The following is a 26257-nucleotide window of genomic DNA, read 5'->3' on the forward strand; positions in this document are numbered from 1 at the left end:
GCTAGTAGATGTTAGGACACTTAGAAACTTATTCACTAAACACTTACATAGAATATATTTAAAACACTGTATATTGTTTTGTACTGGTGTAATTTTTGTTTTGTTTTTTGAGACAGACTGGTTTTGCATTTTCTATGTTGCCTCATCTGATGTCCAACTTATGATCCTGCTACCTTAGCCTGGTGTTGGGATTATGGGCGTGTGCCACCATCCTGGCTTTCTGATTTTTTTACTCTGGAAAAGAAAAAAGGTTCCTATTTCCTTGAAGTTGAATGTAGACTTCTCCATTTCAGTGTTGCATTTTTCTAGGTGATTGACTTAAGCAAACTTCATCAATAGAAAGAAACTACTAGAGCAACATGTGTGTCTGTCCATCTGTGACTGAGTGTACGTGTGAGAGAGAGACAGAGAGACAGAGACAGATAGACAGAGACAGGCAGGCAGGCAGGGAGACAGACAGAATCTGGACTGAAGCCAGGCAGGGTCTTGTGCAATTCAGCTCCAGGTTCTGCTGCTGGAGCTAGGTCCAGTAGCAAACTTTTTACACTATTACAATATGTATCGCCTTTAAAACAAGGCAAAGCCAAAAAATGTGTATGTTTTTCTGAGCCAATTCCCCATTTTCTGGCAGTAATCAGGGTTAACAGTCAACGAGCCTCAGTACTTTTGGTCTCTAACATGACTGCTACATTCACGTTGCAAATGGGAGAGTTCTAGGTCTAAAAAACTCACCAGCACAAGATGAAACCTGTGCAAGACAAATTTCAGAAAATAAGCCAAGATTTACAAAAAGTCTCTCACAGTATGACTAGTATTTCTGTAGCATCTGGCATCTCTAGTGCTTCCCTTTTTTAAATTCACCTTTCCCCCATTTTTGTTTTTAGATGCTCTGACTTCTGTTTCTGGTGTGTGTGTGTGTGTGTGTGTGTGTGTGTGTGTGTGTGTGTGTGTGCGCGTGCGCGCGCGCGCGCGCGTGTGCGTGTGTTTCCTTCTCTTTTGGGTATTTGCAATGGTGGGAAAAATTAGAAGCAGTCTACAGGTTTTTATTTTAAGAGACGACCCCTCAAAGACAACCCCTCAAAGGGTAAGACAATCTCGTTAACCAGGAAAGTGTTTAGTTTTATTAATGAGAACGCAGTTTCAAACATGTTTGTACTCGAGGACTTGGTTTGCTGGGTGTTGAGTTCAGTGGTAGAGCACTTGCCCTGGAGTGAATAGGGCCCTCGGCTAAATTCCCAGCACAAAAACCCAAAAGCCAGCTTACAGTGTTGTTTTAAAATAGACTTCCTAGTATGACCAGTTGCCCAACCCATGTATAAATGTATTTCCAGACTTTGACTCCTGACAGTGAGGTATCAACAGGAAATGTCAAACTGAAGCAGAAGAGGAAAGGAAGAAGATAACTAGTATCAGTCAAGTACTGGATACTTTGTAGTGAAGTACAACACCCTAGACTGAGAGGCTGGCAGATAACACTAAGATGTTGTCTAAGACAACAGACTATAGAAAGGATATACCGTGATCACTGGGTACATCAAGAACATGGGTTCTTCCCACGGCTTTGACAACACAACTGCTACACTCACCACTCTGTCAGGTCAGCGCTCTCAAGGGACAGTCTCAGCAGACAACCCATCAGTGTGCTCAATGACCTCGGCACGTGTTAGGACCGTCAGCGTGCTCAATGACCTCGGCACGTGTTAGGACCGTCAGCGTGCTCAATGACCTCGGCACGTGTTAGGATTTGTCTTATACTCACTCGCTTGTTCTTCTCACAATATTTAATTCCTTTAAGTTCCAAACAGATACAATTCAAGTTTTAAGAGCCCCATAGGTGGAAGTTTTGAGATAATAGGCACCTATAATTTCATCTTCAGTCAGAAACACCTGCCTGTGGCCTGTGGAAATGCATCAGATACATAACGGCTTACTTTGAACGTGTTTTTAAAAGCCTACTTTTCTCTTCATTTACAGACATTTTGTAGAGAGGTACAATGTATAATTAAGGGGGACATAAAATTAAGACAATGGTTTTTAAACTATATAAGGTATGATATAGATACCTGTTGGGAAGCTGGTGATAATTTTAGCCATCATAGATTCTTTTTTCTCATCAAAGTTTTCTTAACATCCTAATTCACTGTGTCAGACTTAGTAATAACTTCTTAACAGTTATAAAAAGAAATGTTTTCTCTCCCACTAACATACAAGTTATATGCTTAGTTAATACTCACCAAAAGACAATTAGAAATTAGTTTGGTCTACTCTTTTATCAGATAAATGTGTAATAATGATAGAATATTTTGTTGGCTATACCTTAAGGGACTATCTAATAAGTATCTAATAAGATACTGTTTGAGTATGTCTCTTTGCCTAAATATTTGTTAATTAGTCTCCTTCTTATGCCAATATTCACTCTACTCTTTATAATGGGTTTGTCTTAATAGCCATCTATTACTTTCTTCAATTTCTATTTTCACTTACATACTACATTCAGACTTAACCTTACACTATATTAGAAAAACTTTAAGAAAACAGAAAAATAATATAAAGAGACATGTAAAGGAAATCTTGGTATGTCTAGTTTTAAATATGCATGTATATATACATATACACACAGAAATATATACATATGTAAGATTTATATACACATATATAAATCATATGCATTTATGGACACCCCCCCAGTTTCCAAACTTCATATACAAGCCATAATTAGGTTCAGGCCTCTCATTTCTCAAACCAATGTCCTTGTTCTATTACTTTACTGTAATTGGAAGAGTCCACATATATTCATATTTTAAAACATTAAATAGAGAATTCATGGTTTTCTACTCACAATGATAACATAAATAAGACTGATGAAAAGCTGTCTTTTTCTTTTATTGAGGTTTTTTTTTTTTTTTTTGACACAGGGTTTCTCTGTGTAGCCCTGGCTGTCCTGGAACTCATTCTGTAGACCAGGCTGGCCTCAAACTCAGAGAGCCTCCTGCCTCTGCCTCCTGAGTGCTGGGATTAAGGGCGTGCGCCACTACAGTTGACTTGAAAAGCTGTTTTAAAATAATCAGAACACATTTTCTATGATATAATTAATGACTTAAAAGCAAGAAATGCCATTATATTGGGTTGTCTTTCATCTTATAAACATTACACTAAACATAAGATTAATAATTCTAAGTGACAGAAAGGGAAGAAGTTATCGTGTTATTAGCAAGTGAGTTAGTCATTAGCAAATTATTTTATGTTTTGTAGGCTTCTGAGAGCTGTACAGTATTAAAAAACTTAGAATATTATTGTGCTAAAGTTGGACAAATATTCAATGAAAAGCATACATCACTTAAATATTCATTTCAAAAAATAAAAAACTGTGTGAGATGCATTGAGAGTAGACTTCCTCCTATCTCCCCCCCCAAAAAAAGAAAAAAATATCATAGAATATGCAAATCAGTTTAAAAGAATAGGTTCTGAAACCCCTTTCTAAATAAAGAAAATAAAATTTGCTACACACACACACACACACACACACACAGCCAGGTATGATGGTGCACACCTTTAATCCCAGCATTCAGGAGGCATAGGCGCTCTGTGAGTCCAAGTCCAGCCTGGTCTACAATAGTGAGTTCCAGGACAGCCAGGGCTATGTAGAAAGACCCTGTCTCAAACAAACAAACAAACAAAACCCAAACAAATAAACAAACAAAAAAAAGGGTTGGATCACTTTTAATTCTGACAGCACTATAGTTAACAAAGTTACTTTTATTGGATAGAAAACCCCTTTAAGTTATGAAAAGAAAAACAGAACATGATAAAATAATTTTTATAGAGCTAGATATCCCACTTTATTTATGCATTTATATATTTAGTTCATTCATTCATCAGTACTAGGGACTGAATGTATGGTCTTGAGTACGCTAGGTAACAGGCCTGGCTTCCCATTCTATTTTGTTTGGCACACTCTTTTGTTTTTTGAAACAAGGTCTCCCAGGCTAGCTTCCAACTTGCATTTTTTTTCAGCCTTGGGTTCCCAAGTTCTGGGATTACCCTATGTTTCACTGTTAAATACAAAGCTGAATCAGGCTGATGGCAATCTAAAGGAGAAAAAAGTCTCTTCACAATATGAGGGTAAAAAGTCCAAATATTTGGGGCTGGAGAGATGGCTCAGTGACTAAGAATGCTGGCTGTTCTTGCAGAGGACCAACTTCCACACAGGGCAGCTCACAACCACCCATAACTCCAGCCCCAGGAGATCGGATGCTCTCTTCTGGCCTCCATGGGCACTTGCACGTATCTCCAAATCCTCCTGCCCCAAGTTAAAAAATATTAAGTCTTAAAAAAAAAAAGTCCAATTATTCTTCCATGGTTTAATGAACAGAAAACCAAAGGCATTTGGTACTAAAGTGATTCCACCTTAGCAAAAAAAGATGCTACATATGTCTCTCTCATTGTGGGGTCCAATTATGTTCTTAACTCAAGTGGCTGGAAGCCAGGTTTCTATGAGATATGGACTGTGGATGTTCAGGACCACATCTCCCAACTGGCCATAATTACAACATTTGTGTACCACGAAACCTGAACAAATGAAGGGAAAGGTAGGGAGTAAAGAAGACACTTTAAAATTTGTTTTTGATTAAAGATAACTCAACTGAAATCTTTTAAAGCTTAAAATATGGTTATTGTTAGAACAACAGATCAGTGCTTTTATGAGAGCAAGAGATTCTACAAAAGAACTATATACATTTTTTTCTTTTTCTTTTTTGAAGAAAGATAGAATCTCATGTAGCCCCAAGTGGCCTCAAACTCTCTACAGGTATATACATCCTTTTTATATGATGCTAGGGATTGAATCCAGCGCTTGAAGTCTATTAAGCAAGTGCTATACCAAATAAGCTGCATCCTAGTCCTCAAGAACATTCCCCTTTACTTAACAAGACTGAAAGAACTGCTATTGAAAAGGTGAACAAAATTGCTCATTGAGTGCACTTTCTTTTCACTAAGACCTAACTTAGACTTAATCCCTAACTTTCATATCGTTGTACAGCATGGGTCTGTAACAATTAATGAAATCAGACTGGTAGTTCTGACTAATTACATTTAGCTTGACTTGCCAGGCAGTGGTGGTGCATGCCTTTAATCCCAGCAATTAGGAGGTAGAGGTACGTGGATCTCTGAGTTCAAGGCCAATCTGGTCTACAGAGTGAGTTTCAGGACAGTCTGGGCTACACAGAGAAAAACCCTGTCTCAAAAATCAAAAGAACCAATTATCTTGATTGTGCAACTGGGCTCTAAATACATTAACCAAACTTCAAGAAAATTGGACGATATTATCCACATAATTTAATTATCACATTAAGCTAATTTTACCAAGATAACAAATAATTCAATCCTGATTAAGTTTGAATATGAATCAATTATTTAGGGACTTATTTTTATATCGTTAGATAATCAGACAAAAGAAAACTATGACCCAGTTTAAATTTTCTTTTTCTAGATTTGTTTTATGTGCATGAGTGTTTTGCCTGCATGCATGCTTGTACACACACGTGTACCCAGTGCTTGTGGAGGTCAGAAGATGGCACACGAGTCCCTGGAATGCAGTTACAGATGGTTGGTCATATGCTTCTGTGTGGGAACTGAACCTGTGTTCTCTGGAAGAACAATAAATTTTATTAACTGCTGAGTCAACTCTCCAGCCCTCGTTTTTAAAAACTACTTTTAAATATGTGCAAGTGTATTAGCTATTTTCATTTCAGATGCAAGAAACTACTACATTTACAGGATTGTTTCCCTATTCTAATCTTCAATGTATAATATGGAACACAAATGGTCATTTTTTTAGTATTTGCTTTGCCTTTTCTTTTTGGTAAACCCTGGTGAGCTGGCACAGAAAATAAGCTTGTTATAAAAACCTGACACAATGACACTGTCCTCATTCTCTTGCTAATGCCAGGACAAGCTACACTGAACAAGCCTAGGAGGCTTCGGGAAAGTAGCATGAAAGAAGCGTGTGAAGACACAGCTCAGCATCACTGACCACACATCATCATCAGAGTACCCGAAACATTCTTGAGCATCACTGACCACACATCATCATCAGAGTACCCGAAACATTCTTGAGCATCACTGACCACACATCATCAGAGTACCTGAAACATTCTTGATCACTATTGGAGAAACTGTGACCCCCTAACTTCTGACCTAAATCACACAATGGAAAAGCTGCCACTGCTATATTTAGGTTTATTTGTGGCTTTATGATGCCTAAAGTCTATGCTCGGATGCTGTTTCTTATGAAAGCATGCTTTATTTTATTCTGAAATATCATGAGATAGTTCTTCCACTTACTGAATGAAATCCACCAAACATTAAAGATACAGCAAACAACAGTGAAGGTTATAAACACTGAAATTAACACACAGCAATGCTGAAGAAAACCAGAAGCTAAACTTCCTTCCGAAAGCTTGCAGCATTTCCAAAACATCTAGAGAAAGTATCTGGGTAGGCGGGTGTGCACATAGAGAGGGCAGGTAAATAGAAAAGGAAAATCGAAACATTGCGATGTTTTTACCTCATGGGTAAAGTATGGTTGAAGAGCAGCTTCCAGAGTCTCTTGTTTTCACAGTCACTTTATTCTACAAGTATAATGTCTCAACAACCAGTATTTTATTAAGTGTAGGGATCTTAGACTAACTTGTTTTAAAAAATGCCCGAGTCTTAGATATTCTGTGAACTAAAGGTGGAGTGGGAACTATTTGAAGCTATTTTTAGTCTTTTAAAACATACTTATTTGCGTGTGTGCCGACAACTGTGTGAGTGTGGAGGTCAGAGGACCTCCTGGGAAGGAGCTTGTTCCCTCACCATCTGGGCCCCAGGAACCCCATGAGCAGAGGTCGTCAGCCTTGGCAGCAAGTACTCTTTTCCAGCTGAGCCATTTTGCTGGGCCCAATTTTTAATCTTTTATTTTCAAACTTGATACATCATGTAGGCGTGGCAGCACACACCATAATCTCAGCCTCTTGGAAGGCAAAGGCAGGAGGATGGTTTTGAGTCAAAGGATTTGAGGGTAACAAGGCTAGATTGTCTTGAACTAAAAACAAAAGCAGACCTAAAAGATCGGGTCTGTTTGCCCCGAAACCCCATCGTGCATTGTCCTCACAGAGCTCTCCACTATTTCTAATTCTCGCTGCTTTATGGTCTTCCTAGGCAGATGCCTCCTACTGTGCTCAGACATTCGCAGTGACTATTTTTTAAAGAAATGCTGCACAGCGCATGCTGTCATTTCTTTATGTCCTAATACCTTTCTTCAAGAATCGTTTCTCAGGGAAAAAGAAACTTTCTAAGAGCCGAGTATGGTGGTTCACGCCTATAATCCAAGAGGATCACGTGTTCAAGGCAGCCTGGGTTACATAAAGATTCCGTCTGACAAAACAAAACAAAACAAAACAAAACAAAACAAAACAAAACATGCAGGACAAATTTTTCTTATAAAAGAGGAGGGAGCTAAAATGAAGCACTTGCATATAGTTTCTGAAAATTCTTAATCTCATTCAACTTGAATTAAAGTTACTGCCTTTTATACAGAACTAAACAGCACCAGCACTTCCAAACAGTAAGTACATCAAATACATCTTCCACGTAGATGACTTACCTAAAGACAACAAATAACCTCTGACCTCATTTCAGATTTCTTTTTCTTTTTTTTAAATGTGATGATTTGAAACAACAAAAAGGCTGGAGGAAACTTAAATATAATTTGAGATCAAATACATAAATCAATATGGAAAAAGACAAAAGGTATATTATTTTCAAATAAATGATAGTTTAAAATTATATAATACCTTATATAGACAAAGTGCTTCACAGTGATTGCTTAACAGGCATTCATCTATGTAAATAAATGTGGCATACAACATAAGCAATTTGAACAACCAAATACCCAAGAAAATCTCTCCAGTTACCAATTCATTGGTAGGTAGAGTTAAACACTGTAAAGAGATCTGTCATAATATTACACAGAGAAAGGCATGTACTGATCTTAATGAATGGTATTAAGATGTTAACTATCAAGATTAATTGAGAAAAGGAAAGGCTCACAGAATATATAAAACATATGAGGCATAAGTCAAAGAACTGCCCCAAAGATAAGGCTACCTATATGAAAAATAAATCTTTTACATGTAGAGAGCAATTAAAAGTGTGTGGCTAGAATCTGATTCTTAACTATGAAGATATTCCAAAGGAAGAAAAAAATCCTGCCAAATTTTCTCTTCCGTAATGTCTACCCAAACATCTTCATCAACTTCACTTCTGCCAGCAAGCATGACAGCAGGAGATAGTGACATTTCACACATTCACGGTTTGAAAATGAAGTCTTCGAGTAAGTTTAATTTCTAGTAAAATAACATGAAAACTCCTTTCTTCCCTCTGAGGGATCCTGCCAGGGGCCATGTGGTCTGACAAGTGCCTCCGCCAATGCACTTCTTTGCGGAAGTGCAGTCGATACCACTTCATAGTACAGTAAATATCTAAGTTATCTGAAGTGCATTTGAAAAACAATTGAAAACACAGATTACTACACCATAAAAAGATTAATTCCCTTTAAACAAAGACAGTCTTATAAAGTATGGTAACACAGTAGGCACGATAAAGAATATAAATTGTGTATCAATTATTGGCAGAAAATCTGATTCTTTACAAAGCCCACACAAATGGGGAAGAAGACATTTTCATACAAAGAAAAGTATTACACTATTATACAACACTTTTAATTGTACATTTACAAATTTTTGGCACATTAAAAGGAACTGAAAAGACCAAAAAGCAAAGGACAAAGAAACTAAAAGATAGAAGACAGAAAAATCCTCATGTGAGAAACACTAAATATTAACACAAGAGAGAAATAAAATAAGCTGGCTGAGTTTCCTGAAATGTTGTTATGTGTAACAGAAGTATGTTTTTTTTTAAAAATTCCTAATGGCGAGACCTCTCTACCTTGCCGTGGCTGGCTGGACATGGCCTGGGTAGGACCTTCTCGTGCTGGTCGCTTGTCTTTGCCTCGCTAGAAAGGACTGCCCTGAGCCTGTGCTAGCTAGTCTATCTTCAGCCGCCTTTTTATGTAGAGTCATTCCCTGTAACATTAAAAGAGAAACAAAGTGGTCAGTGAAACATGGGCTATTCTTACAAAAATAAACGTCATCATGCAGAATTTACCACACTGAATAGCAAAGTACAATTTATTAGGAATATTCATTCTACTTATTATGGCTTAAAATTTTAGGAAATCCTTTTCATTCCAACAATTAAGTACAAATTTTCCTTTGGAAAAATTAAGGCTTAATTTTATGAATTTACAACAATCAAAACAAGAGATAATAGAGAATGATTTTTAGAATATTTCCCCTATACTTTCCTTTCAAATCAAACAGTGATTTTCTGAGAAAAGTGCAATTGATTGGTAGCAGCCGATTCACATAAATTGTGGAAATCATAGAACTAATCAGAAAGGAAAAACACAAATGCACTTGCTTCTTACTCTGGAAAGCCGTACTAAGTACCATACATACCACAATGCTGTTTTTCTTCACTTCAAGGCAGACTTGTATTCTCAAATAAACTAAGAAAGCTCTGACAACCCACATAGGGGACACAACCCAGAGGGGGCTCTCCCCTTGAAAGCAGAAGAGTCACTCACTACCTTTGAAGAGGGCAAACGTCACCAGGCTACACCTAGACAGGAGGGAGGGAACCTGTAGGGTACTTTCTCAACCTGGAAAAACAGTGAGTGACAGTAACAGCCCCATTCTACTAAAATCAGAGGACTACACAAGGAGACGGGGACGGGCCAGTTTTAGTATTCTTTTAATAAGACAATGAATAATCGAGCAAGAGGAACGAAGATTGCTGGTTAACCATACCAGTAACATGGTACAGGTAAACTGGTACAGAGAAGTGGAGGCTGACAAAGAAGAAAGAAAGCACAGAAGACAGGAGACTGGAAACTCAATCTCCTATTACTAACAAGCTTCTAGAAGAGACACTGGCCATAGCTTTGCATTCTGAATATAATTTCAGCCTTTCCTATGTTCTTAGGTAAGAACACAACCATTTTCCTCAATGGGAAATCCTAGAATATGTTTCTTTTCTCTTTCTCTCCCCCCCCCCCCCCGTGTGTGTGTGTGTGTGTGTGTGTGTGTGTGTGTGTGTGTGTGTGTGTGTTTTGGGACAAGGTTTCTCTGTGTAACAGCCCTGGCTGTCCTGAAACTTGCTTTGTAGACCAGGCGGGCCTCAACCTCACAGAGATCCACTTGCCTCTGTCTCCTGAGCGCTAGGATTAAAGGCGTACGCTGCCACCAACACCACCCCACTGTTTTATTTTCTTTAAGGCAGAGTCTTACTATGTAGCCCTGCTAGCCTAGGACTAGGTCATTGCAGCAGACCTTGAACTGGGATTACTGTCTTGTGTCACCATGCCTGGCCTCAGGGTATGTGCTCGGGGGTGAGGTGGTTGTGTGTGTGTATACAGTTATTATGTGTGTGCATCTGTATCCATGATGTATGCAGATGGGATGCCTGTATCACAGTTTATGTGGAGGTGAAAGGACAACTTCATGGAGTTGGCTTTCTCCTTCCATTTTACATAGGTTCTAAGGATTGAATTCAGGGTGCCAGGCTTGAGCAGCAAGCACAATTACTTGGTAAGTCATCTTGCCAACCCCCAGAATATATTTTTTAACTCAGCTCTAACTTAACAGATACATGTGAAGGTTTGAATAAAACTAGCAAATATCTACTGAAACGTTTTAGTACATACAATGAAATTACATTTTATTTAAAAAAATTCTAATTTTTCAAGCAGTTGACTGTGCTCTGTGTTCTAGGGCTCTACCACTGAGCTATACTTTTCACATACTTTTAAGACGTCAGTGGCCAACACAAAGATATTTGTTGAGAAACTTAATACCTTGCCCCAGCAGTCACCATCTTGACTCCTTTTAAGTTGTCCGAGATGCAAAACTTCCTGAATTTAAGTGTAATGTTCCTACTGGTTACCTTCTGTGAGTGAACTTGCATGTGTCTATTTGGAGTTACCCCTTCACTCTGAAAAGGTAAAAATTAGCACTATCCTTTAGTTCCATGTCACAGAATAAATCCATCTGGCTCTGTCGGAAGCAATCTGTGAAACTGCTGACAGGGACTGAGGTAGAGGGCTGTGAGACTGGGAACACTGAGCTTCCAGGAAGACAGGGTTAGAGTTAATGCCCTGAGAAATCCCTTGATGGGATTTATTTTCTCTACTTTTAAATTTAATTTTCAAGAAAATTTTATTTGTTAACAACATTCTCATTCAAAATTATTTCCCTTTTAAAAGAAAAATTATGGTAAGATCTTAAACTTTAACCAACACACTGGTGTACTGTAAACACAACATGTCATGAAACATAAATTTTTAGTAAATATCAAATCACATTTTAAGGTTAGGGAACTAACCTTTAAGAATCAGTACCAGCGGTAACACTAAAACAAACACAGTACGTCTATGCCAACAGGAGAGCTATTAGACAAAAGGGAAAAACTGAAAGAACAGCCCGAGTTCCTGTTTCCAAACCCTCACTTGGGGCTGGTGAGAGGGCTCTGGGAGTAAAGCAAGCCTAGCGTCTTGTGTTCAATCCCTGAAATGCACACAGCTTCCACAGTGGTTCCACAGCACCACTGCCCAGCATGCACACACATGCACAATAAATAATTTTTAAAAACCCTAACATTTCAAAGTGGTAGAAATGGTTTCACTCAAAAGAACACAAAGAAAAGGTCTGAGAGGGGCTGGAGAGATGGCTCAGCGGTTAAGAGCACTGGCTGCTCTTCCAGAGGATCCAGGTTCAATTCCCAGCACCCACATAGCAGTTCACACCTGTCTGTAACTCCAGTTCCAGGGGATCCGATACCATCACATAGACATGCATGTGGGCAAAACACCAATGTACATGAAAATAAAGAAAATATTTATTTAAAAAAAAGGTCCAAGAGAAGGCGCCTCATCCTGTATAATTCACACCTGTGCCTGAGCCAATGAGCTGAGCAGCTATTGCCTTTCCTTACATACATTTAGTTTCTTTGCATGTGTACTGGAATATTCCATTTCAAAACCTGCAGTGGTCAAAGTCCGAGACTGAACACTTCCAAATCCCACGAGACAGTTAAACTCCCGTAAAGAAAGTCTCATCTTGCAAAGGTACTAAAACAGACCACAAAGCAAGGGCTACTGCATCTGTGTAGGTATCACCATGTCTGCTTTCCCTTCAACACATGGTTCCATGGAAAAAACTAAACTGGTCTTTTCTATCCTCTGGGCATGGCGGTTTCACAAGGCCTTAGCCTTCTGTGTGGTGCTTTTCAGTTTTAAGGTCAACAAAAAGGCTTTGTTAGTATATGTTAGGAGAGAAATTACTTTCCGATTCTTTTGGTAAAATTATTTCTACAGTAAAGGCAATATAATGACATATAACTTTGTATTATATTCTGGAATACTTTTCTCTTACCATATTGTACCAGGCACTAACAATGTATTTCTCCTCCATGTCTCTTTGACTCTTCGTTTTCTCATATTCTTTCTGAAGCACAACCACATACAAAGATACAAATGAATTCAATATAAGGAAAATATTTACAATTAACTGTCTAACCCAAGGTTACAATTGTATAATATAGTAAGGTTCTCTAAAAAAGCTAAAAACCTCAGTATTTTATTGCACAGTGTACTAACTGACCTCTAATGAGTGGAATAGTCGATCCCGTTCCTGCAGTTGGTTTTTAAGAGCTTGTATTTCTGGTGCTGCTCCTTGATTCTGTTTAGGGTCTAATGTACGAATAACCTGCAAAAATAAAAGAAAAACTTAAGCACACATAAAAGTTCACAGACATAGCCTAAACAACAAACCCGGCCCAAACTCGAACCTCAACCCCTCAAATGTAAAGAATCCAGCATCTAAGAAGCAGGCTGAGGACACAACCCAGTGGTACAGCACATACCTAACACACATGGTCCCTAGGTTCAGTCTCCAGTACTGTGGGCAGGCTCAGGGAACCCAAACGCTGAACTGCACATAGGGCTATAACTATTGTTATCTTAACATGCATGAAGCGGTGTTTGATTCCCAGCAACCTCTACCCCATCAAACAAAGCAGAAAAGGAAAAATAACACACAAAAGCTATTAAGGACACTTATAAAAGCTAAATGTACAAAATAAAATTGCTAATCTTTTCAATGATATAGATAGAAGAATTAATTCTGGATTAGTGAGCATTGCTAAAGAGATGCTATTCACAGCTCTTTCCTTTTCTATTTCAGCTAGCCCTGGACAGGTAATCAGAAAGGTACACAGGGTGAACCCTGAACAGACCTGTTTCCGTCAGTAGTCTGGTGGAGGTATGAACGTGGTATGCAATTCTGCCTGACTTACTACAGAATTTCTGGGAAAGAGGCCGTTTTGTTCTCACTATCAAAATGTTCAAACACATAGACCCCCAAACAGTTCAAATCCATTTATTCTTTTTTTTTTGGGGGGGAGCTGAGGATCGAACCCAGGGCCTTGTGCTTGCTAGGCAAGCGCTCTACCACTGAGCTAAATCCCCAACCCCCCATTTATTCTTTTTAACCTGGATTGAACAGTTGCTCCTTTGCCATATCTGATGGTCCACAACACTCTTCTGTGTTAGAAATAATTCACAGTGTCAGTGACACACAACCTAAAATACTTCAGTGTGCATATCCCTAAGTTTTTTTTACTTCATAATCACAATGCTACCACTACCTCTAAGTAAATAACAATTCTGAAAATGGCCAGAATTTAGTCTACGTCTGCATCTCCCACCTTTACAGTTAAGAGGGATTGGAGACTTAACCTGGGGCCTTGTGCATGCTAGGAAAGCACTCTACCTATGAGGCATACATCCCTAGATCTCATTATACCTTTTATTTTGAGACAAGGGTCTCAGTAAATTGTTCAGGCTGGCTTTGAACTTTCAACTCTCCTGCTTTGGCCTTATGAAGTAGCTGGAATTACTTGGCCAAAGTGTCTCTTATAACTGATTCTCTGTCCTCAATTTAAGACTCAAAGATTGATGCATTCTACCTGGTAAGCAGGAATCCTTTTAATGCAGAGTAGCTTCCTACATTCTTCTTTATTCTACTCTTCATTTTTTTTATATAATACTGACATGAAAATTATCTTATTTTTAAAAAATTTTAAAATTTGTGTGTGTGTGTGTGTGTATGCTTGCGCGTGTGCATACATAGCTTTAGGGAGCAGAGGATGCCCTGAGTGAATGAAGTCATGAGTAGAAGTGTATTTTGACATAAGCCTGACCTATCAAGAACTCGGAGACTACCTGGCCCAGAGCTATTAGCCACATGAGCCAGGTGAAAGAGGAATAGAAAAGCTTTCCTGGGGGTGTCCAAGTATGACTGTGTAGAAACGACTGATCAGTGAGTACAAAGACTAGCAACTGCGGCTTCCCCTTTCCGGATACTTACAGCCTGAGACTGCTCACCTCCTCCCAAGCCTAGCTAACCCCTCCTCCTGGGCTGCAATAAAAAGGATGAGGTTCTGGGTCGCAGCAGTCAGAAATTCCCGCTTGCTCTCAACTGCACTGCGTGTGTGTCTGTGATTCTCTTGCCAACCCTAGCCAGGGTTCCAGGACCCAAGCAGCACACAGTGAGATGCGGAGGCCAGGGGTCACTCTTGGGGGCCTTTGATCACTCTCCACCTTATTTTTTAAGATAGTGTCTCTTACTGAACCTGGAATTTACCATGTTGTAGACTGACTAGCTAGTAAGCCTGAGATCATCCTGCCTCTCACCTCTCACAGCTGGGCTACAGAGGTGTGCAAGCATGCCCAGTCTTACGTGCCTGCTGGGGCTCCGAAGTGAGGTCTCCATGCTTGTGCATCAAGCACTTTATCCACTGAGCCATCTGCTCGGCTCTCCTAAAACTGACTTCTATCCCCAATTTAGATTATCTGAGTTTCCCAAAGGTGTTATTTACTTTTAAACAGATTTCTTTTATGTGTATAGGAGTTTTGTTTACATGTACAGAGACACATCAGAAAAGGGCATCAGATATAATGGGAGTATGGGTCCAGTGGGACTGCAGTCACAGACAGCTGCTGCCGAGCCATCTCTCCAGCCACCCCTCACAGAGAAACCCTGTCTTGAAAAACAAAAAAAAGAACAACATAAAAAAGGTTTATTTATTTCGAGGTGTATGATGCCCAGCAGGCCTATATGGCTGTGTACCATGTGACTGTATGCACCATGTGACCATGGGGATGAGGGGAAGTTATCTGGGAACTGGAGTTACAGACAATTGTGAGGCACCATGTGGGTCCCGAGAACTGAACCCAGGCTCTCTGCAATAACAAGTCCTCTGACACACTCAGCCATCTCTCCAGCCCCTTACATTTTTGTAAAAATAAAGACTTACTCATTTATACAAGTACAAGGGTTTCTCCAGCATGTATGCATGTGTATTACCTGCATGCCTGGTGCCCACAGGAGCTAGAATTGCCAATGGAGCCCCTGAAACTGGAGTTGCGTGGGTGCTGGGAACTGAACCTGGGTCCTCTGCACGAGCAGCAAATGCTCTTAACTGCCGAGTCATCTCTCCAACCCCTTATAAACTTCTAAAGTCAATCTATAATTTATTGGTTTTTTTTTAATCATGGTATTTTCATACATTTATGTCACTCATCATACTTTGTTCTTAGCCAAGTGAGATGGCTAAACGCTGCCAGGCCGGACGAGAGAGGCAGAAAGAGAGACCCGACTCTTGTACCTTGTCCTTCTTTGTTCCTGTCTGCTCATACAGATAGCTCATAAGCTTTCTTGTTCTTCTTCCATGTGTTGTTAACTCGAATTACTGGCTACAGCGGTGGCTGTCACTGATTTCTTACATACAGCACATTTTCTCCTTGCTGACCCACTTGTGGAGTGACCTATCTTGATCACTACTTATTCAGGATCTTTTTCTGCTTAGAAGATTTCTTTGATTACTCTCTGTGTAAGGACATGATTTTATGTGGACACTAGACTTTCAGGCCGGAGGAAAGCATCTCTGGCCAGTACAGTGAGAGAGCCGCAAGTTCACACTCACACTTTTGGCTTTCTCTAAGTACTTCTTATAGCGTTCTTCCATCTGCTTCATTTCTTCTTCCTTCTTCCGTAAAGCTTCTTGCAATTCTTCAATTCTTAAGGCTGCAAAAAGATGGCCGTGAAAAAATTAGATTTTAATAACATTATATTTTAAATTATTTAAGAAATAATAAATAGTTGTCCTGAGAGATTGTTTGGTCTATTCTTATATATAATTTTCTCTTTAAAAATAATTCATATTTTTATTTTACCAAAAGCTTATCTCAATAAGTAAACAAAGATGTTGGTATTAAACTACATAAAGTAAAAAGCATCTATTGATGGGTGAATGAATAAACAAATATATACTCACACAGTATGATCTTTTTAGGTCTAAATTCTGATATATATTACAGTATTGAGACTTAATAAGTGAAAAAGAAAGACATTATGCTTAGTGAAATAAACTAGACAGGAAAGTACAACTATGATTCTACTTGTATGAGTTTCCTAGCACAGTTCAGCTCAGAGACTGAGGGTAAAGTAGACTGGCAGAGGGAGGAACAGTTCCAGTTGAGAGGGATGAAAAGATTTTACAGAGGAGGAGTGATGAGGTTGCACAATGTTCTTAATTCTACTGTACTATTTTCTTAAAATGGTTACCCATTGCTGTGAGGGTTTTGCTATGACTTACAAAGTCTGCCGTCTTACTTCCATAAAAACAAAGTTAAGCTAATTATATGTACAAAGAGACATAAAGTGTATGTCTGGGGCTCACTTATGCACAGTTACATTGAAAGTATCTAGCTTCACTTAATGTCCATTACAATCAGTACTTCAAGAAATAAGGCAAATTCTTTAAAAATTTATTATTTGTAAGTGTGTGTGTGTCTGGTTGTCTCTGTGTATGTGCACTGGAGTGCAGGTCCCACAGGGCCAGAGGCATGATGATCTCCTGAAGCTAGAATTATAGGCAGTTGTGAACCAACTGACGTGGGTGTTGGGAACCAAACTTTCGTTCCCCCAAAGAGCAGCAAGAGCTCTTAGCTGCTGAGCCATCTCTCTAACACCTGACAAGTTGTTAAAAAAAAAAAAACAAAAACAACCAAAAACCGACTTCTCTCTCTCTCTCTCTCTCTCTCTCTCTCTCTCTCTCTCTCTCTCGTTTTTTGAGACAGAGTTTCTCTGTGTAGCTTTGCGTCTTTCCTAGAACTCACTCTGTAGCCTTGAACTCACAGAGATCCGCCTGGCTCTGCCTCCCAAGTGCTAGGATTAAAGGCGTGCGCCACCACCGCCTGGCTTTTATGTATTTCTTAAGTTATGCACACGTGTATGTGCCTGCGTAAGTATTTGTCAAATGTGTGTAGGTGGCCCTGGAGGCCAGAAGAGGGTGTTGAGTCCCCTGAAGGTTGAGTTACAGGGGTTGTAAGCCAGAATGTAGGTTCTGGGAATCAAACTCTTCTGGAAGAGCAGCAAGTGCTCTTAACCACTAAGTCACCTTCTCCAGCCCCCTAAGGGAAATTCTTAATTGCTAGAATAATTAAAAGTCTATTTAAAAAGGCAACCATTATCTACAGAATAGTGTATGGCTAATGCTATCAGGAAAAACTCACAGCTGTTGTTAAATCTTGGCTCAAGGTCTTCGATAATGGCCCTCTTTTTCTGTAATTCATTGTTGGCTTCATGCAGCTTCTCTCTGCAACAAAATATAGGACTATATCATCACTTCCGTTTTTCTTTCCTGGGCTGGAGATCCAGTTCAGTGCCTCATACATGCTACACAAGTTCTCCACCTCTGAGTACATGCTCAGCCCTTGTTTCTGTATCCTCGTTTTCATTTTGAACTAAAAATTCATTATATTTGGAATACACTCACATTGTACACAAGTACTATGAAACAATGTAAATGGACTAAAGCTTAAAAAAAGGCGAAACCTATTTCTTTTGGTTTTACATAAGACATATATGAGGATCTTCATGTCTTTAGGAATAAGGATACTGTAAAAATTAAGTTTCAAACTCTGAAAAGCTTTTTCAATGCAAAATCTTGTCACTAAAGGTAAGCTAATAAAAACAAAGACTAACAGAAAGAGCAAGCATTACAGAACATACAAATACATACAACCATATGAACAGACCTCACAAAATAATGCAGAACAAGGAAGTCAGAAGTTGATGATTCTGTTTTGACACATATAGCATTGAAACTAACAAAAGGTGATGAAGATTAGCACTGTGGCTAATACAGGGATGTACTCAATCAACTCGAAGGCAGAAGGATGAATTCTATTAAATGTTGACTTAGGTTATCTATATATGGAGGTAAACATTCACAACCTATGTTTAGGAATTTAAGATATGTACATTACTATATAAAAGTTATATTCCAATATAAAAAGAATAAACAGAAAGTAACTTTTTCTCTTGTGAAAGTTTCATAATAATGTGATACGTAATTTTTTCCTTTAAATTGTTCAGTGTAGCATTATGTAATATGTGTAAGACAGATGGCTAAAACAAATAACCAATAATAACTGAGCATTTTATTGTGTCTACTTCTGATTTTTTTCAAAGCATGATACTGTAATAAATTCCTCCTTGCCTTTTTGGACACAGAGTCTTACTGTGTAACTCTGGTTGACCTGGAACTCACTCTGTAGATCAAGCTGGTCTTGAACTCAGAGACCCACCTACTACTGCCTTCCAAGTGCTGGGAATAACAGTGTTATTACCACTCCTGGTTCCTTTTCTTTTTCAGTAAATTATTATTATTATTATTTTGGTTTTTTCGAGACAGGGTTTCTATGTGTAGTTTTGGTGCCTGTCCTGAATCTCACTCTGTAGACCAGGCTGGCCTCGAACTCAGAGATTTGCCTGGCTCTGCCTCCTGAGTGCTGAGATTAAAGGTGTGCGCCACCAACGCCCGGCAGTCGGCAGTAAATTATTTTTGAAGGTCTAACTATCACACACACACACACACACACACACACACACACACACACACACACACGATACACATATCTAATACATATAAAAACAATACATATCTAATGTATATATGTATCTTAAAGAATAAAATAACTAGGCACAGTGACCTGTCAAAAGGTTAAAAACCAAAAATCATCATTAGAAATCAAACATCTTCTTCCTAGGGGTAACTAATCTCCAAATTTTTAAGTGTTCTCCTGATTTATATGATGGTTGCTGCCTTTGTCTTAATTCTAATCAATACATTACTTATGTCTAGCATTTTACTTAGTACATTTATCACTAAATATAGGTCTTCTAAAGGTTTCCTATTATACATGGACAGTATTATCTCTAGGAATTTCAGGTATACACAGTAAAACTAATATATTACAGAGTATGTACTCTTTTCAATATGAAAAGGTACTGAGAGTTACTATCAGCATTCAATGAGAATTACTGTTGCTTAACAACTTCAGCAATAATTCTCACTACTGATTTAATTTTTAAGCCAATTTGATGTGTTTAAAAATGTCTCTAGGTGCCAATAATGCCAAGGTTGCAGGTTTGATCCCACCGGCCAGTTCTACCTTGCTGGGCAGTGGTGGCGCATGCCTTTAATCCCAGCACTCAGGAGGCAGAGCCAGGCAAATCTCTGAGTTCGAGGCCAGCCTGGTCTACAGAGTGAGATCCAGGACAGGCACCAAAACTATACAGAAAATCCCTGTCTCGAAAAAAAAACAACAACAACAACAACAACAAAAGGTCTCTAGTGCAGTTTTAAATCAGTATGTGACTGCTGAGATGAGCAGAGGTCCTATGGTGAGTTGACTTGTCTTCCAAAAGGAAAGTTCTAATCTCTAGTACTGTGATTGTGACACTATTTAGAAACTGGATCTTTGTAGATACAGTTAACTCCTAGGAAGTTGTACTGGGCCAGGGTACATGCTGAGCCCATTACTGTTGTCCTCAAAGGGAGGTCCACATTTCTCCTTAACAGTTCTTTGTGCTTTCCATGGTTCCAGTTGCTTATGCTCAATTAGAGTCAAACCATTACATGAACCCCAGATAGAAGTAAGTTTTAAGTCATACGATGTACCAAGTTGTGTGATAAACTTCCATGTGAATTATCCCTTTGTCCTACACATCCATACTGTGTAGGTTAGCCACTACTTGTCATAGTAACCAGCTGGTTATTAGGACAACGGCTTTAGGATAGTGTTGTAATTGTTCTTTTTTTTTTTTTTTTTTATTAAACTATTATCAGAGGAATTTATCTACAGAAAAAACCCAAAATGTAGAGTTCAGAACTGTCAGTGATTTCAGGCATTCACTGAACATCTTGGAAGAAATCCCTTGAGGATGAGAGAAGCACTAAACAGGAAGAATGTCAACTGGACACAGGCTACCAAAGGAACACCAAGGACTGCAAACGGATACCAGAACTAGATGATGTGCTGGACACGCTACTGCTCATCCTCTATGAAATCAATCTTTTGACAACTGGACCTCAAATTTGTTGGCTCTGTAACTGTGATTTTTCTGTTCTCTTAGCCCCTTTATTTTGTGCTATTTTTTTTTTTTACAACAGATAAAATAAACAGGCTCCATCTTCACTAAAAGATCCTTCCTGCTGAAGATTTTTAGTATGTAAACAACTGAACACTTAATAATGGTTAAAGAGTAGATTTATGATCTGAAGTATTCAGTTTTTGTCAGAGAGGAATGGAAAATATAAAAGTACTAGATTTGGTATGATGTTCTTATTCGGGGTAACCTTACAGAGATTGGAAAGTAACATTGTTCTAGAACACTAAGAATCTATTATTAGACTTTCTAGAAATCTCAGTGGCTAGGAGTCCATCACATCCAACATATTAAAAAAATGGATAACACATATCAAACTTTCAGAAACATGAATATCTCTCCAATCATGGAGGAAAAGTCAAAATTTTCTCTTTGGTGCTGAGAATGCTTATTTTAATGTAACATTTCAGCAGCTACTGATGCATAGCCACCCCACACTTAATCCCTGCAAGGAATTTTGCTGAAAAATGACAGATTAATGTTGATACTGGGCATGAGAAAAATTATTAAATATCCCTAACACAGTTAACCAGCTAAAGATGAAGATTTCTTCAAGAGAAATCAGGTTAATATTTAAAGTATTTATTTCACTTTTAAGTTAAAAAGTCTTACTTAAGATGACTGAAATTCAAAGGCTTATTTGAAAATATGCTACTGATAAGCACGCTACTTTAAAATGTTTACTTGTTGATATAGCTGTAACACACATACCTAAGGCTCAGGGAACATGGAGAAATGGGAGTGGAAAGATTGTAAGACCCAGAGGATCAGGACATCTGCTTCAAGATAGTGTCTTTTTAAGACCAACCAACCAACCAACCAACCAACCAACTCAAAAACTAAAAACCAACAACAACAACAAAAAAAGACAAAGTAGAGTGGGATAGGGAGAAGGCATTAGGGAATGAGTGGGGGTTGTGAATATGATCAAAATACATCGTATGAAATTCTCAAAGAATTAATAAAACTGTATTTTTAAAAAGTTTACTTATAGAAGAGTTGATGCCTGGCAAACTGCAGCCTGTCAGGGGCAGCCAGTGGGATACCTGTTCCCATATGTGAAGTTCTACTGCAGCACAGTCCTAACTAGTTTTAATATTGTCTACAGCTGCTTTTAGAGCTGAGCGGCTACACCAGAGGCCAGGACTCAGACAGTCTAAAACAATTACTATCTGGCCTGTCACAGAAGAAGGCTGAGATTTTTGATCCAGCATCTCATACTCCTTTCTTTCTAAGGAGTCTCACGCTGTTGCCCAAGTTGGCCTGAAACCAGGAGTAATTCTCCTGCTTCAGTCCCTGGATTGCACGTGTGAGTCACCATGCTTGGCTTACAATCACTGAACTGATGTGCAGGATTTGGGTAGAAATGGTCCTGTAGACACTACTACCAAGTGGTACTTTCCTGTATCTTCAAGGACCACTTATGCCACTGCCTACACCCTCTGCACCCACAACACAAAGTGCTTTTGTTCTGCAATGTGAAGAGCCTCAACAAGTTGTCTACTTACAGATGTTCTTCAAGCTTCTTTTTTAGAAGAACTGACTGAAAATGGAAAATAAAAAATTAGCTCATTATTTAACATTTCAACTAACATTATTTTGTAATAATTAAAGAGTATATAGTAAATAACTTGGAGTAAGCTCTCAGTAATTTCTTTGGTCAAAGAGCTCAAAACCCATGTACCTCAATTTATTCCTCTTCAATAAAAGAACAGCCCAGAAGTGAGAGCAGTCAGTACAAAACACATAGAAACTAGATAAATTCTCAATTTACACACAGGAAAATGAATTTAAAAGCTCCTTATATAGAGACCCAAATATTCCTGGACTCAGTATCAAGGAGTACCCTAACGGTAACAGATTTTTCTTACCCTGCTTTCTCTGCATTATGATAAAGTCTCAGATTCATTGCCATATTTTAGCTGATGACAAATAATGTATCTGATGGCACGAGAGGTATAAAGAGTAAGATGTTGAGATGTTGAGAATGAAAGTTTGACCAGGTAATTTTGTTTTTAAAGGTTTTGAACTTCTTGAAAAGCAGGAAGTTAAAACTTACATAAAATAAGTAAGAGACACATAGACCACCAGATCTCACAGTTTAACACTTGTAAGGGTAAATATTAACAATGAATTTTGAATAATGTGATAACTGACACTCAACCAGTTACTGTAGGCTTATAGAACACACTCTTGATTGTGTGATAATAGCAACGAGGAGAGGGAAAACCTCTCCAATGTTCAGTTACCCTTTTAATGGTGATCACCACACATATTAACTCCTGTCTACCTACTTCCTCCCATTTAGAAATGGCCGGGAACTCACCAGGTATGGAACCCAGTTTGCCCTTGAACTCATGACCCTCCTCCTAAATGCAGGAGGTCTGGGATTTCAGGTATGTATCATCAGGCTTGAGTTTATTCCATCAATTCTAACACAGCTTTGGAGTATTTCAAATTCACATCTTTCTCAGTATGGTAACTGTAATTAGAACAATGTCCTCTACTACTATTTTCCCTAAACCTACAGAAAGATAATATCCTTACTTTTAATAAGATATCTTATTAGAGATATTATTTATATCTTTAATATCTAAAAAGATTATTTATATCATATAACAGAAGTAAAAGATGGGCAATTTTTTTCAGAACTGTACATTTTTCTTTCTTCTATGGCCTCCTCATCCTGTCTTGTTCTCTGAAGTTTTATATACTGTGGTTAGCTCAAATTATCCATATGACTGGATAAAACAATGCATTTCTGCTTCCATGCTAAAAACAAATAACATAAAAATAATAATAAAAATGTGCAAACCATCATGCTCTGACTTAAGGTTATAAGAAAAGACTGTTTTGATAACAGAAAAGGCAGCAATCATGTGTTCTTCTTATATGATATACGATACCTCTAATAAGATATCTTATTAAAAGTAAGGTCTATAAAAATAAGATATTTTATTAAAAGATAATAACCTTTTAATCTTTATTTGCTTTAAAATCATTATTATTTGTTCTCTTTCTGCTAAGGGGATGAATGGAAATATTAAAAATTCTTAATTTTGTGTTTTGATTAGATCTTAACAATTTGAATTCTTACATACTATAGTCAAATAACTAACTACAAGTCTAATATGCCAGACACGGCACTAAAGCCTGCTAAGTACAGTGTGTAAGCCTCATGACAGTAACATTAACCCTGTTGTACACCGGGGAGGCTGAGGCCCAAGCACCTTTAGTAACTGAAGGAACACACTGAAAATTAAAGTCCAGTGTGGCCGAGACCCCAACCCTCTGATCACCCCCTTTCCAGGTGTTCTATGTTGCAGTGCCTCTCCAAACCGAAGACTATGACTATCAAAATGTGTGCTTGGAGGAAACCAGATTATCAAAGGAAGCCTATACTACAGCCAATTCTATCAATGAACTAATTATAAGGGGCAGAGCAGGAGGGAGACAAAGGGGAAGGACCTCTCCATTAAGATTTGGATCGACTTTAAGATTTTAATTGTCAAGAGCATATACTTATAAAGCAACTATTAGAATATTAATTTTTCACGAGTCTTACTTTAAAATTTCAGTACCACTGACTATAATATCAGATAAAGTATAAACTTAAAAACTGTTAAGTATATGGAAATGAATAGGAAGCCATACTTACAATAGCCTTGAGCAGAAACCATGCCAAGAGACAGAGAGGACATATTAGTATGAAGCAAACACAGCAGCCAAGAGAAGGAACGATTTAGTAACTCATGAACAGAAGTAAAAGATAGGCAATTTTTTCAGAACTGTACATTTTTCTTTCTTCTATGGCCTCCTCATCCTGTCTTGTTCTCTGAAGTTTTATATACTGTGGCTAGCTCAAATTATCCATATGACTGGATATAACAATGCATTTCTGCTTCCATGCTAAAAACAAATAACATAAAAATAATAATAAAAATGTGCAAACCATCATGCTCTGACTTAAGGTTATAAGAAAAGACTGTTTTGATAACAGAAAAGGCAGCAATTATGTATTCTTCTTCAGAGGGGATGAATCCGGTCTAGAGGTTGCTCTATGCATCACACTCCTAAGATACAACACTATAGATTATTGAGGAGAAAAATAAGAGAAAAATATCAAAAATCTGATGGGGTAAAAGAACTACATATCCTGAACTAAACTAATGATTTCTCTAAGGAATCTGGAGTCTTCAAAACAGAAAATTTTCCACCTGAATTTTGTCTGCAGAGAAGAACACGGAAGGAAATTTTGCTTAGATTAGAGCTAGACATCTCATTACTACTTAGGCAGTTAAAAGGTGACCAGTTTATGCAAGTATTTGATAGGGCTGGCATCTTACCTCTGAAATATAATCCTCTACAGCAATTGCCCATAATACGTTTAATTAGATTTATCACAGTGATAACTAACTAGGCTGTCCCAAGTCACTTTAAACAACTCCTTTATGTGTTAATTTAAGCAAGAGAAGTACACACAATGGTCCTTACTGCACTGCTACATTTAGCTAGTTGGATCACTCACCATGCTTACCTGTGTGTAGTGCCCTCTTTCCCTTTTCTACCAAAACAAATCCACAACAGTTGCCTCCAAATTTTTAAGACCCAAATGAACTTTATATTTCTTTTGGTAAAAGGGATCTAGTGATGCCAATGAAGTAAGAAATACTACATCCTATGGCTCACCTCTAAGACACTGTTAAATAGGCATTATTATTTCAGTGCACTCATTTCATCTCTTTGAGATTTACCATTTGTTTGTTTGTTAGATTGTTTTTAAATCATGACACTGGGCTAGTGGTATGGCTCAGTGGTAGATTTGAATCCCAGAGCCACAAAATTTTTAAAAAGTAAAAAAAAAAAAGAACAAAAGTATGGCTTGGCATTTTAACTAGTTCCTTTTTAATAAAGGTGTATGGTTGTTAAAAATAACAGTAGTTGTGAACTGACCTGGGAAACTAAGACAATTATCAACTCATTAAGAAATAAACTAAATCATGAATTAGAGGGTCACACCAGCAATCTAAACAAGATATATGTGTACAGAAACTTACAAAACTAAGTATGAGGCCTCAAGGGCTTTTATATTTAATATTCCCAAACTTTAAAAGTAATTTACTCAACTCTCTTCTCTTTTCAGCTGTTCTCATGTTAATAAGGCTGGAGATTTCTCCAACTGACTGTGAAAATTAAAGCAATCTAGAAAGTTTAAACTGAAATGTCTGAGATTACAGAAAACTGCATTGGCAATAGAAAAGAAAAGACTGATTATTTAACATTTATTTTCCCTATTCTTTACACTGTTCTTAAACATTTTTGTGCTTTAGTTTTATTGTGTATGCTTTATTCAATATAAAGGATTTACCAATTATAACCTATTTCTTGTTGCCAGAGATGTCTACAAGGCATCCTAAGCACTGTGAAAGGTGGTTAGTGGACGGAGATAATGTAAGTCATCATCCTACGCTCAGCACAGGTACCATATTCCAGTGAGAATGTGCTAAGAGCAGAGGAGAGCTAAGACAGAGATATGCAGAATGCTAAAAGAAAATAAAAAGGTCAGCATGGATTCTGAT

At 38.0% G+C, this 26257-nt stretch overlaps 1 protein-coding gene and 1 non-coding gene across 2 annotated transcripts in view; both read right to left on the minus strand.

Moving 5' to 3' along the window:
• Positions 1 to 7769: 7769 nt before the first annotated feature.
• Hook3 (hook microtubule tethering protein 3) overlaps positions 7770 to 26257 on the minus strand; it is a 90246-nt gene continuing 71758 nt past the window's right edge. The window contains exons 17-22 of the mRNA XM_059244773.1: positions 22187 to 22221; positions 17738 to 17820; positions 16147 to 16247; positions 12762 to 12866; positions 12534 to 12605; positions 7770 to 9125 (exon numbers count right to left, since the gene is read on the minus strand). Coding sequence (XP_059100756.1) covers positions 8985 to 9125; positions 12534 to 12605; positions 12762 to 12866; positions 16147 to 16247; positions 17738 to 17820; positions 22187 to 22221 — 537 coding nt within the window. The 3' untranslated portion in view covers positions 7770 to 8984. The remainder of the gene's footprint in view (positions 9126 to 12533; positions 12606 to 12761; positions 12867 to 16146; positions 16248 to 17737; positions 17821 to 22186; positions 22222 to 26257) is intronic.
• On the minus strand, positions 13553 to 13636 carry Trnaa-agc (transfer RNA alanine (anticodon AGC)). The gene has a single exon. It is a non-coding gene; the product is annotated as a tRNA-Ala (tRNA).

The sequence above is a fragment of the Peromyscus eremicus genome, chromosome 17, assembly GCF_949786415.1.
Source record: "Peromyscus eremicus chromosome 17, PerEre_H2_v1, whole genome shotgun sequence".
Lineage (NCBI taxonomy): Eukaryota > Metazoa > Chordata > Mammalia > Rodentia > Cricetidae > Peromyscus > Peromyscus eremicus.